General features: G+C 40.5%; 1 protein-coding gene across 1 annotated transcript in view; it reads left to right on the plus strand.

Annotated features, from left to right (window-relative positions):
• slco3a1a (solute carrier organic anion transporter family member 3A1a) overlaps positions 1–14,204 on the plus strand; it is a 40,399-nt gene that overhangs the window by 19,607 nt on the left and 6,588 nt on the right. The window contains exon 3 of the mRNA XM_080762569.1: positions 13,935–14,033. Within this exon, the coding sequence (XP_080618695.1) occupies positions 13,935–14,033 (99 nt within the window). The remainder of the gene's footprint in view (positions 1–13,934; positions 14,034–14,204) is intronic.

Raw genomic sequence — 14,204 nt, forward strand, 5'->3', positions numbered from 1 at the left:
TTTTGAAGCACCCAGAAGACTTCCGGAAGTATAATTATAACTCAATGGCTCGAGCGAGCGGAAGTTTAGCCTAGCCTAGCCCCGGACCTCCATTTTGAGGTCCGGGCTTACGCACGTGATGTCATGAACGTCCGTCCACTTCCATTGAAGTGCTGCAATTCCACATTTCGCCAGTAGGTAGTGGCATCTTCAACGTTGGATAGCCTTACTGGGGGCTTGGTTTGCAGTAGTTTAGGTAGGAACCAAAATTATCTAAGGCGGAACTATTGTGTTCTGAGTTGTTCGTTTCTGCCCGGACATATTTGCGGTGGGCACATACATTAGCCAATGAGAAAACCATCTGGACTAGAGGACTATTGGACTAGCTTGCACATTATAGATATAGATTATAGATGCTATTGCATAGCAGCTGGTAAAAAACTGTTTCCATATGGTTTTCTGCTTCAGACTTGATAAAAACTAATCTGATTGAAAATCTGGATAAGCCAGTCTGAACTAGCCTGACTGGTGGTAAAGGTGTTGGACTTGACAGCACAGAAATAGGAATAGGCTTGCTGGTGACTGGTGTTGAGTGTTTTTTCTTAACTATTTCTTACATCACAAACATCCTACTTTATATCACTGCCATCATGTTTGCCGTCATAATATGACTGATATGACATGATATGAATACTGTATGATATGATGTGATTGCCTCATTTGGATAGATGTGAGTTATGAAGTGACAGACGGATGAAACCGATACTTCACTTGAAGCAGCAGTATATGCCCTTGTTCCCAGAAAATGAAACTTCAACAGAGTCAGCCTGTTCAGTGTTGGCAGGACGAGTCTTGGCAGAGTTACAACACAAAGTGGAACGTTTGTGCACAGTCATTTCCCTGTTTACTTGGACTCGGGTTATCAGGTTGGCATCCTGGCCTTGTTTTGTACATATTACGATTCTAGATGCAGCTGTTCTATCCTCCTTAATCGAATTACAATTAATGCAGATACGTTTTTTTTGGTGAGGATTTATTACCATGGCAACATTGAAATCTTCCAACGAGTCCCACTCGATAGGTTTCTTCTCTCCCCCCACCCTGCTGCAGTGTCTTAAAGCTGCAATCTGCAACTTTCATGTTCTGACCCGGATTCAAAAACCGGGTCCATTGTACGAGCGCCGACATTTCTACTGTGGCGCGCTGTGAGCTTGTATATCTGCTATTGAATAGCCAACGCAAAAGTCTAAAATGAAACGGATGATTTCCTGGTTTTAATGGGTTAAAGAAATATGCTAACCAAATCTGTATATGGGAGAGTATGCTATTACAATTTAACCAGTACAACTGTAGTAGTCACCTAAGCAGGCGTCCAGACTTTAATTATGGGTAGTTTGTTACAGTACATTGTAAAACATTTAAATAACCTATGAGGTTATTTAAATGTTTTACACTTCATACTTTACTAGCCTACTTATTACTACATAGTACCTTTATAACCGTATGACTTATTATACCTTGTTTTTATAATGTTTGACTATTGCACAGTCTTATGCCACTTATGCATATGAACAAAACCACTCGATTCTCTTGATATGATGCTTAAACCACCGGCAGACGCTGTTCTTCCAGTTAGGGTCATGACCACTTATAGGCTTAACTCCTCCCAGTAGCCACCGCAGAGCTCAGCGTGTCAAGGTGACAGAAACAGAGCTGCTGTGAAGAGGTATTAGACAAGAAACCGATGTATGCCAGCCAGCCAGGTTAGTCTGTACTGTAGGGCCAGCTGCAGCCTGGCTGACAGATCAACAGTAACCCAGTACTTAGGCATGGGGTCAAAATGCTAATGGTTTTAGTCGTGTTGTTAAGCTCTATGCCTTTTTGTATTACAACCATATGGCATCAGTGAAGCAATAGAAACAGTTGTAGCTTTGGGACCATACAAGAACAAAAGTCAGCTGTAACTTGGGTAAATTACATTTTGTTTATATAATGCGACTTGTAGGCCTGTTTTAAGTTTTTGATGATTTGATGCAGGCGGAAGTTAAATAAGGATGATCCTGGTATAATGGCATTTGAAAGAGAGTTGAGCGCCTACTTTAAGCTTTGGCTTGTTATTTAGGTCAGGGCTGTGTACCACCAACAAGGTTACTATAGGATAGAACAAGTGGGCCCTACCTATTAGGGTGAAAAGACTTGCCTACTTAAGTGTTACCATGGTAGAATACTGCATCCTCTTAATAGTATACTTCAAGAAACAGACATTTAATGTCACACAGTCCCTGCAAAGTGCATTTTTGCTTGACAAGTGTCAGTAGAAATGTTAGTACAAAGAAAGTAATGTTAATTACCAACATTGCACATTCCTGAAATTAAAGGTGGGGTAAGTGATTTTCTTTAAATAGGTTAAATAGCTCTATGTTCAACTTCTCGTACCCATTGAGTGTTTTTTCAGTAACAGTACATGTCTCTCCAACTCTTTATTAAACAGAAAATGCATTTCCAGGTCAGGATACCAATTTGATCCAATCAGGATAGAGACGGAATACAGATTAAACAAGTGAAGTTGGAAGTGATGACACAAAGAAACGAGCAGACAAAATTGGAAATTGGAACACTAAAAACTAGATAAAGTGCCTCTCGGTGCACAGGTCTCCACCAGGGCAGGTGAGATTGTGGCCTCCTGGTGGCGCTATAATAGGCCGATGTGAAAAGGGTGCCATTTCTTCTTACACCTTGGATGATTTGAGGCATTTTATTCTAAAATGTGTTTTGCAAAAATCCAACTGTTGGTGGCGCTATAACAGGCCAATGTGAAAAGGGTGGGATATATTCCTCAGCCTAGTAGAAAAGTCTGTGAAAGATTTCACGTAAATTGCATGCTGCAATCTGGTAATATCAATTAAGCTGATAAATAGGTTATCTCTCTTTATTGGCAGAAATTATATGTCACCTACCTGAATTGAGCTGGGGAGACTCCTGTAACTGAACAAACGCTCTATAGCAGCAGTCCCCAAACGTTTTTGGCTGTGCACCCCCTGTTACCTCCCGACACAACACCCAAAGTCTCGTTGCATTTCGCCGAAAATTTTATATTTTTTATATGATTATAGCAAATAATCACAGAATGTCACTGCACTGAGAGACATGCATCTGCTGTATACTCCCACAGCGGCTCTATACTCTATACAACAGTGGTTTACCGGACTTTCCGTTTGTGCTAAATAACACCATAAAACACATGTCACGCCTTTAATGGGATAATTTCACTTTGGGTAATTTCCTTGTCTACTCAGGCTTTTGTGAACACTCCTGACAGTTTTTAAGTTGTTCAATTCAGTATCTAGATATTTGATATTCATTTTATCAGACACGCCCCCTTCCTATACAAACCTATTGTAACTTCAAACTCTATTTTAACCCATTAAACCTGAGAACAGATTCTACAAATATCTTCTTTGTCAGTGGTTCTCAAACTAGTATTTGGCCGCGACCCCCATCTGAAAATATGTTGTCCCAGGGACCCCCAGAACCAAGGATTTGAGTTAAAAACGTTCGTTCTGAAAGATATTCAAAGATTTGCGCCACATTTTCAAAAAATAGCAGATCTACAAGCTTGTAGTGCGGCACCGAGTGCCGCACTATGATCTTGTAGATCTGCTATTTTTTTAATTGCTAAAGTATAACATAATGCTTAAAACACCCAAAGAGGTTCCCATTGCCCCCCTCACGTATTGGGCAGTATGAGTCACCAAAACCAAGGATGGGTGTTTTCGATGAATCTAACATCCGAGGTGAAAATCCTGAGTAGATGATGAAATGACCCCATTGAAATACCTAGTGAATTATCCCATTAAGTATGAAGAGTGTTTATTTTACAGGGGAATGTTTGTTCCAAGGGCTACAGGTGTTTCAATTGATACTGAGAGCCACTGTGGTAAGTTTAGGCTTTAACAGGACCCTGTCTAATGCTGTTAGTAGTGACTTGTGGATCACTGCGGATTTGGCACGCCCTAATCCTCTCTTAAAGGGTGTGCCTCATCAAGATAGACTTTACTTTAGACTTCCTCAGCCCCACTCTGTGGTATATTACATTGTTTGATCCTGTTGGCCAGTGTGAACTTCATGAACAACAACTCCTTACCACCACCACTATGATTCTACCATTTCCTTTTTTTGCTTTATTTCGTTTTTATAGATGTTTAAAGAATTGTATCTAATTTAATCTCTGTAAGGAAGCTCTTCCAATTTACAATTACAATTTACAATGTAGGCATAATCCAGAGCGATTTACAGTAAGCAAGAAAAACACAGTTAATACATCAAATACATAGAAATAGTCATAGAGAATCATAAGCAAGCTAAGAACCTAACATCCGTCTAACAGTAGAATATCTGTACAATGAAATTATGAGTATACACTATAGAGTGCTATGTCTACATAAAAGGCTATCTAAATTACATAAATGTAGCCTTTGCATACGCCTGTAAGTGTTTGAACAGTGAGAATAGCAGACGGCAGAGTCACAATTCCACTAGTGTGACTCAGAAGAGGAAGTGCTACCCCTGATGTCTTTTGGAGAGAGGCCTCTGACAAGAGCCGTTATAGTGACTAACGGAAAATGAATGTCACAGAATGTGAGGTTGGCTTCACATGTGTAATACAGATTGGACAAGCTCTTGGAATATCTGTCTTTTGTACAGTTTATGTATTGCCCTTGTAAAGTGTTATGTCAAACTGTAAAGTCCCTGTAAAGTAAATTCAATTATTTGTATAAACAGATTATACATGTTAAATAGTCATGAAAACATGTACAAATCCTGGGAACTATGAGTTCTATTTTCGTCAGAGTTGGCTAAATCCACTATTTGGGGATTTAGCATTGGGCAAGGCCCAAAGTCAAAAGTTGCTAGCTTTGGACACCAACCTTTATCCCTAAAACACCTATACTACCCGTTACATTTAGCATAGGCGTGGTTTGGGCGTTATGGTGTTTAAACCAATCACCGTGCCAGATGCCATTGCCTTTAAGAGAAGACTGCCATTATCCCCAGTGCAATATTATGCCCTCTCCCTCTGCCAATAGTTGTAATATTTGGGATATATTTGGGTTTGGTGTATAAATCGTGATTTTATTGTCTCTCTATCAAACAATATCAAGCAAATAGGCACACAGTACACAGAACCCAGGCTTCAAAACGCCGATTGTAGTCACGATTTTACTATAAAACAACACAAATAACCAAATTAACACCATGACAGGACACTACACATAAACCCATAACATAATCTTCTAACGCATTCCCATATTGAAATTACCAATTTGGTTTGCCAAAAATGCATCCTGAGAAATACGGTATGCAAATAGGGTGAGTTTCAGTGAACAGCGTCCAAAGCAGAGAGAATATTGCTTGTATTGTATATATCTTTTTATTTTATTACCAGGGTAGCTTTTTTTAATCAGTCAAATGTGGCTGGTTGGTTAATAATATATTATTCTGTGGTGTGACGAACTGAGAATATATATATATATATATATATATATATATATATTGCTTTACATGCAGTCTTTCATTAACAGATTATTGAAGATTACATCTACATTAGCATCAGTTTTATGAATGCAGATTTCAGCACTAGGCCACATGATATGCATATTGGCCACACATGACTGTCCATATGGATTATCATTTTTGATGACCATTTGTTATGTCATCTCATGCTCTAAAATCATCTTGCTAATGAATAACCTGCTCAGGAGTTATTGAGTGTACTGTGAACTGTACATCCGCTAAGATCGTCAAAAATAGAAATCAATTTTCGTATAAAACCTGTGCAAAACGGCAGCATCTTGTGAATTATGTAACATCAGGCAGATGCTGAGGTTTATTGATGCCGGTGCTCCAACATTCATTGTGCTGACTTTGAGAAACTCTGTTTAAGCAGCAGATAGGAAGACATGTTGACCTGCTACATATAGGCTGAAATAAGGTAGCCCAACCAGGCGAAGATGAGAGACGAGATTCTAGTACTTTAAATCAATGTTTGATTAGATCCAGCTCCAAGCAGTATGGGTGAATGATCTTGTATTTTAAATGGATGTTTGATTAGATCCAGCTCCAAGCAGCACGGGTGGCGCATGCGTCCTGCAGTTGCCAGTTTTTACACGTCACTAAAGGCAAACATTTACAGTTACTACAGTACAGTAGGTCTACACAGCAATGAAAGTAGCAAGGATTCAATCAATACCATGATGAAAAGCTATTTTTCTGAAAACAGACACGTGTGTGTGTGTGTGTGTGTGTGTGTGTGTGTGTGTGTGCGCACGCACGCACACACACACACACACACACACACACACACACACAGTGACACACAGTCTCACACACACACACACACACACACACACACACACACACACACACAAACGCATATTGCACAGCACAAAGTTTAGCAATACTCATGCCTTTGTCGTTGCATCGTTACAGCATCCAATGAAGATAGGTCGACAGTGTCTGAATACACAAATCTGATTATGAATTATGATCACTCGGAAATAACAGTGTGAACATTCAGTTTGGAGAAACAAATGGGATTAGCTTGCTGTTTGAACAAAGCCATTGAGTGCTATGGTTAGTTGCATGATGGACTCTTGACCTTAAGCGTTCCCTGCGTCAAGGTCATGTCTAATTCTTTACGCAACTGTCAGTGTGAGTGATAGTGGTTTTCAGCGTCCTCCTTGGGGCGTATGTGGAGCAGCCTGTACCGAGTTTGACATTTCTCTTCTTGCCTTTTTAGGGCTTCTTTTCCTTTGGATCCTTCTCTTCAGACTTTGTGATGTCAAAGTCTTTAGTCTGTATGATTTAGACTGACTGGTGAGGGACAGAGAGGTTGTTGGGGCACGGCTTACTTTAGAAGAGGAAGGGGAGGCTTTGTTTGAAAGACTCTTAGGATTCATGGCCCACAGCTTGTTCTAGTCAGCCTCTGGGTGTTTATGGTTGGGGAATGTCACATGTCTTAGTGTCCACACATTTGATTTACATTTCCGCCATCGTTTTACAGTTTGCATCCAAGGTAACTGTGACTGTATGTGCACAAATGCAGGTCCATTCACTGTAAAATCCAGAGTCATCATGTGTACAAATTACTAGTTAAATGAACATTCATGCTTTTCCAGTGTTCCAACACCCCTAGCCCTCTTATTCTGTGCTGCTCTGTACTGAAAAAATGAACATGACAGCGTCTAGTTTGAGGGCAGAAACGTTATTGTTCATCGGCAGCGCAATTGATGGGTTCCGAAGTTTGACGCACTGTAGCGGAATCAGTCCAGCTGGTGTGAAAGAACTAAAAAGGTGCATCTAATTCAAATTAAGTAGGGCCCGGGATTCCTGTTGGCTGCATTGGCTGAGCCAGACCATATGCTCCTTGTCTGAGCACAAGGACCTGGGTTCAAATCCAATCCCTGTCTTGTCTTGCATGTCTTTCATCTCTCTCTCTCTCTCTGCTCTTGTTTTCCTGTCTCTCTATAGTCTGCACTGACCTATATAAAGTAAAGCAACCCCCGGTAAACAAATACCGGTAAATAAATAACACACAAAGTGTTATAACTTGAAGTATAACAGTCACAAAGATATGTTGGCATTTTGCCATAATATTGCAGGACAGCATAATGTTGCCACCAGTGCTCTGGGTGAGCTGGAATTAACCTGCTTGAAGAGCTGCTGTGATCATTGGGAACAGACAGCGTAATATGTGGGACATTGTTAACATCCGTTGACAAATTTCACACCTGCAGGGCAGTATGTCCCCCGACGGGACAGTTTGTTTCTTCCACTGAAGAGATGTGTTGACCATAATGGTGTTCTCTATGGATATTTTGCATGTTATGCATAGTATGTCATATCCCTCTTCAGAACATGCAATAATGGTATGTTCTTTAATCCATGTTACCAGGTTACGAATATTTGGCTCTTCAAAATAAGGGTTGCAAGCGGAAAACCTTGGCAATGCACGATAAATAGGTTAATAAATCCTGGCGGATTATTCATAGTGTATTTTTATATGTTTGAGTCCTGGGTCACCAATATCAGTAGGGGTCATCCTCTCGAGAGCATGATGGCAATCTAACCAGTACTAGTAGTTTTCAAGATGATGTTCAACTTAAGAGACTTTGAACCAACAGATGAAAGCAATCGAAATCATCGAATGTATTTATATGAATACAGATAATATTTGACATGAATGCAATCATATTTATTGAAATGAAATGAATACATATGATATTTGAGAGCCGTCTGATCGCAGGGATAAAAATGCCAGTCGATTTTGAGAAGTTGTTTCTGACCAAAATCCATTCACAGTAAGCAGGGCTAAAAATTGGTAATTGGCCACAGCTTGTGGATGAGCCACAAAGTTGAGTCTGAAACTGGCCGCCTTCATTGTGAAAGTGGCACGAGCTGTTGTTTGGTCTCCCACGTTGTGTCCCCATGCTCTTGTTTAGCACAGAGGATTACGGAGCGAACTTGAACAGGATTAAAGGGGAATAAGGAATTCCCTTCGCACACTCACTGTGTGCTGTGTCCCTGCAGGTCTCACTGACCTGCAGGAAATGACCTGAGGCTACATCTCCCGTGCAGTTGCCTCAAGCATTTGACCGCATAGGCTAGCCTACTGCGTGCCGTCAGCTCACGATGGTAATTAATTGACAAATGCTCATCTGAAGAAACTCAATGTTGTAACCGTGAGCTTTTAAAATGTCCATTAAGGCTGTGTGTGGTCACTTGATTCTGCGTGGAGACCGGCAGGCGTTTTGTCATGGGGTTTCACTGGGCTCCAGAAGCTTCTCAGGAGAGATCTTAAGAACAGAATGGCCCAGCAGTCACACGTTTTATGGAGTGTGTTATGGTTTAATCTTTACATTGTGCTTTGCTGGGGCCATTATCAGAGTCACCATAAAATGAAGCTGCCTTTAAGTGGTCCCCGGATCCAGAATGGACACTACCATAGTGAAAATGCTATCCTTGTGTTAAGATTAAAGGTGCACTGTTGAACAGCCTCCTTTTATAACTGCTAAACCGTACATTTTCCAAAATCTTGAAGAAGACCCACTTTTGCTACAGATGCTGAGCCAGCACAAAGTTCATCACTCTCATCTTTGCATTGTCCCAAGGGTGAATATGACTGTAACTTATTTTAAGGGTTGTACGTGTATTCGGAAATGTTGTATCCAACTTATATTCAATTCAGTTAAAGAGAGTTTTTTTTTCAGTCACACTAAGAATACATTGCATACAGTAGGTCAGTGGTTCTCAACTTTTTAGCTCTAGCCGACTGGCATATTTCACCACACCTCTCTGAAACAATATATACTGTCGAAGTACAGTATATCAAGCTCTAATAGTAATTATTTTTATTTTATTTTATACATTTTTGCCTACAGTTACAAATGAAGATAGACAGGAAAGAGGGAGAGAGAGAAGGGGAGAGACATGCAGCAAAGGTCTTCATGAGCGGGACTCGAACATGCAATGTGCTGTCAGGCCAGAGCCTATATGTGGCATGCGCCAGGACCACTACAAGAAAAATGCCATAGACCACCAGTGGACCGTGGGCCACTGTTTGAGAAACAGTGGCATAGGTTACAGGATGAACCTGTGGGTTAATTAATATCTGGGAATCACATGGCTTATGGACAGCAGCTAGCAGGGCCTGTTCCTCTGCACACTAAATAAATTAGTCGGAGACAAAAACACTGTTATTGAATTATATCTGACATGCTCCACAGAGGGCATAATTCACAGGATACTAAAAGGGTTGGGTGAAATACAACAGCAACAAATTGGTTTGTTTTGTACTTAGTCTATAATGGGGCTGCTGGAAGGGAGAGGGGATTTTAGAGGTGTTTTGGGATGTGGGTGCATTACAAATCACTATGTGTGAATGCTGACATTTTCTCCTTCACAGAGATCAAGTTTGCTCAACAGTAGATTCCTGTTATATTTTAGCTTATTACTGTCAAGAAAAACATGAATTATATATATATTATATATTTATACAAATGTCATTTATATCAAGGAGCAAAGAGCAAATCCATATTCCATCCCAGTCATTCAGCTGAAATTAGATTAAGAGAGCAAAAAATAACTTTGGCTCATGTTGCGTATCTGAGATGGATGGGAAATAGAAGGCTGTAATAAAGCTAACCATGCTTGTCAGTGGGGGCCACAGGAAAAGGAAGCATACCAAATCACTTCTCCTTCATGACTGCATGCCATTCATCACCTTGCCCTGTAATTTAGTTTTACCTGTGCGACTCGCAGATATGGAAGGGTCTTAGGAAACAGTCACAAGCGCCTATTTTAAGATGGCCTAACTACTGAGACAAAATTGAGAGGGGAAAATTAGCAGCTTCTTTGTGTTGTTTCAGTGGAGAAACATTGTTTCTTGCTAGGAAATTATGTAATTTATTCTCCAGTTGACTACATCAGGGCAGCAAATTGAGTAACCCCAGAGGAAAGAGAAGATGTGAACATTTGGATCATTATTGTTGTTGAGCCAGCCGGTATCTTAGCCAGGATCTTCTTCCTAATACAAATTATAAAATCAACACAAAGCAGACTTTTTGTAATCTCGTCACCCGTGTCAGGTTTTGTGATGTCATACATTCGCAGAATCTGCTTTGTTTGTGCAAAATGTGACATGAGACCTGTTTCACCTCTACCAAAGTTTAATTTTGCCTTAAGTAATGCCTGCATCCCAAGTTAAGATCTTGTTTACCCGTCCCACTCTAACGGCACATACACTTATAATGTACCTACACATTGCTTATAAAGGTTTGCAGCAGAGCTGAGCCACAGACAGCCAATTTGATCTTTTCTTATTTCATAAATTATATAAAGTCCTGCAGCCAGGACGTGTTTGAAAGGGGTGAAACATTATTCCATAGGAAGAGAATCTATCGACTGTAATTAAAGAGGCAAAGGCGATTACAACATTTTTTTAGTAGTCATTCTAACTTCCTCCTCAGCAGCACCAAAGATAGTGATCTGAAGTCATGGATCCAGAGTGTAAATCTTCGACAATCTAGCTTTACTAAAATGCATCCTATTAAATACTTTGAATTGAATTATGCTAATCCTTGCACAGGAGCACACCACGCTACTTTTGAATAGCTCTGTTATTTCTCTCGAAGAAATATGAGTTTTTTCAGCAAATTATTGAACTCATTTATCATACATTTTCATCACTGAAGATTAGATGAAACGGCCATCCATTTCTTGCCCAGTAGCCCTGGCAGATACTGACAAATAAAAATCACACTCTCACACTCAAACTGTACAGTGTTATCACCAAGGAGACAGTGTTTCTACAAGTAGTCAATGGCAGAGAGAGAGCTTGGTGGAAATATCTTATCAGTGTAGCATTAACTGTCATCTGTTTGATTTCACTAACTGAGTTTCCTATTCAAGGTTTCCTGTGGTGAAACCAATTGCACCGTTGTTGCTATGGTTAGACAATCGTATCTAAGGAAACATATTGCAACCGAGACCACACAACCCCCAATTTGATGCACCACAGGCCAGTCCAGTTAGTCAAATGGAAACCATTTGAAATATCTGTGAAGCTACAGCTGGGTTTCTCGGTTGCGCCCTTGCACCACACCTCACTGTGTGTATGTAAAGGTGGGGCTGTTTGTGAGTCTGGAACTCTGGATGGGCTCGCTAGACTCTCTAGCACCTAGCCCATCAAACAAAACTAAGCTCAAAATAGCCACACTTTAGCTGCTAGAGTGTGGCTATTTTGAGCTTAGTTTTGGTTGTTGTTTTTTTAAATTGTTTTGGGCTGCTTAAAGCTGTCTAAACCCTGACTTTGACATCAAAGGGAAAATCAATGGTGGCCCTGTAAGTGCCTCTTACAGGCATTCTGATTGGCCAGTATGAGATGATGCATGATGTATGATGATAAGAGCGCCCCTCACTTCACATAGGTGTGATTTATTTATGTTACAAAACCCTTTCAACCAGCAAAGGCAAGAGGAAAAGAAGCTGAAATACAAATGGAATACTACTTCTGTATTTGCCAATAAACTAGTAAGGTTTTCTGTGGTGGCTGTGTCAACATCTGCACAGTAAATTCCACAGTGTCAGTGTTTGAAAAAGTTTTATGAAAATTGGGTTCATCTGGTTATATTTGTACACTCTCTGAGTTAAAGGAACACTCATGACTTAACTGTGTGTGTATGATACTTGTGGACTTACTTTCTATAGGCAGAGGTAAACAATAATATTCCCAACATGAAAACATTTTGCTGGCTCTGCATTTTATGTGAATGGGGTAAGGATAAGCCATGTTGGGGCAAGTAGCAACTAATCAGATAATGTGCTCTCACTTAATGAAACATTTAATAATTTCTGGCCTGAGGTATATTAAGCTATTGTGCAATTGAGGCTATATCTTCCAGTGAACTTTGATTTCAAAATGATATGTGTGATCAGCCTGGGAAGTGGACCATGCATGCTTCTCAGCACTAACTCAGCTGAACCGCCGTTGTTCTAGTGAATGCTGAATGTTAGTCACTTTTTCCATGCACACTCTTCCCATGCACCCTCTTTAATTGGCTGCTCCGAGCATTTGAATAAACATCTGTCAAGCCTACCAGAGGCACCTCGTTGTAAGCAGTGATGTTCAGGCCAGCATGCAGCCGGCAAAGGGCCTAGAGTGGGTGGCTGCTGTGCTGTACTCTCCATTAGCCTGCAGAGCACATGGGATGGGGAACGAACAGGCCAGAGTGATGTTGCTTTCAGAATCTGTGAATCGCCACAGTGAGTCAGCAATACAGAAGGACACGCCTTCTCAAGGTCACACCTTCTCGTGTTGTCAAAATAATATTTCTCAAAACTCAAACAATTTGATTGGCGATTGGTTCGAAATTACATTTTCCATTCCCTAGGCTACCTGCACATGGACAGGAAATTAGGGACGCACGATATGAAGATTTTGACAGATTCTTTCCACTGGCATATCCTGGTTTATGCATATGCTTTTGCTATCGCTCTATGAAATACAGTGCTCCTTCACACCACAGAGGTGAGTTGGATCTTCAGTTGGCGTTACATTTACTCCCTCCTTGCATGACTGTAGCTGAACAGTCATTGCAAATGATCCAATTCATTGGCGTTCCACACAGACATATGGGGATACCGTTGTATATCTGTCAGATACCCATAATGCAATATATGGTGCACACTTCCTTACTGGAAATTATATGAGTTTACACTATGCTCCACGATTCAGGGAACAGGAATAGTCCAATGTTAAACTCGGTAATACCAGAGATCATTGGATATTTAGCCAGGGAGAGAATTTTCCCCAAATAAAGCTTTGTGTCTTCATTATCTGTGTGTCTGTCCAACGTCTTTGCCAGACTGTCACTGTCTGGCAGCACTCTAATTAGGATTTGGGAATGTGCTACATTTCTGTTCCAGCTGCAATGGAGAAGGTACAGACAAGGCAACTGGTTGTGTTGTCAGCTTGCACTTAGTGAATCTATTTATATAATGGACTTCTAATGGTGTTACTATACTTACTGTGACTGTGATCTGATGTATGATAGAAGATAGGTGAGCCACGCGAACGTAACTGGCACCAACATACTTGTTTGTGAGATTCCTTGTCTGTGCTTGCTGTCATGCCTCATAAAAGTTGCTCAATTTGCCTTAGTGCTCCTTAAGAAATCACACACAGACAGTTGTGAACAAAAGGTGCCTCCCAGTGGCTGAGTAAGGCATTGCAGTAGAAACATCGCATCTATTTGCATGCCTGTTACAAAGTTTGTTACTTGTGTTGAAATTGCTAATGCTATTTCTCATGGCCATATGTTAAGCTGAACAGTTTTAAGTTATTATGGTGTTTTTAACTGAAGTACTGAATCCATCTTTTTGTTTCTGTTATACAGGAATTCTCTTTTCTACTCTGGTGTTCGGGCCGGCATGCGGCTTCATCTTGGGATCCCTCTGCACCAAGTTCTATGTGGACGCTATCTTCATTGATACCAGTGAGTCACTGCGTTAACATTCTTTGTCATCACTGACTCATCAAGGTCACGGTTACTTTATTTTGTCTCCCTTGGGAGAAATTTGTCTTGGACACACGGACCAGCAGCATACTTACACGATACAATACATTTATAGATTAATAGATTTCAATAACAGCAACAATAAGGCAT

This window comes from Protomyctophum bolini (assembly GCF_963924005.1).
Source record: "Protomyctophum bolini genome assembly, chromosome: 4".
NCBI classification, from domain to species: Eukaryota; Metazoa; Chordata; class Actinopteri; order Myctophiformes; family Myctophidae; genus Protomyctophum; species Protomyctophum bolini.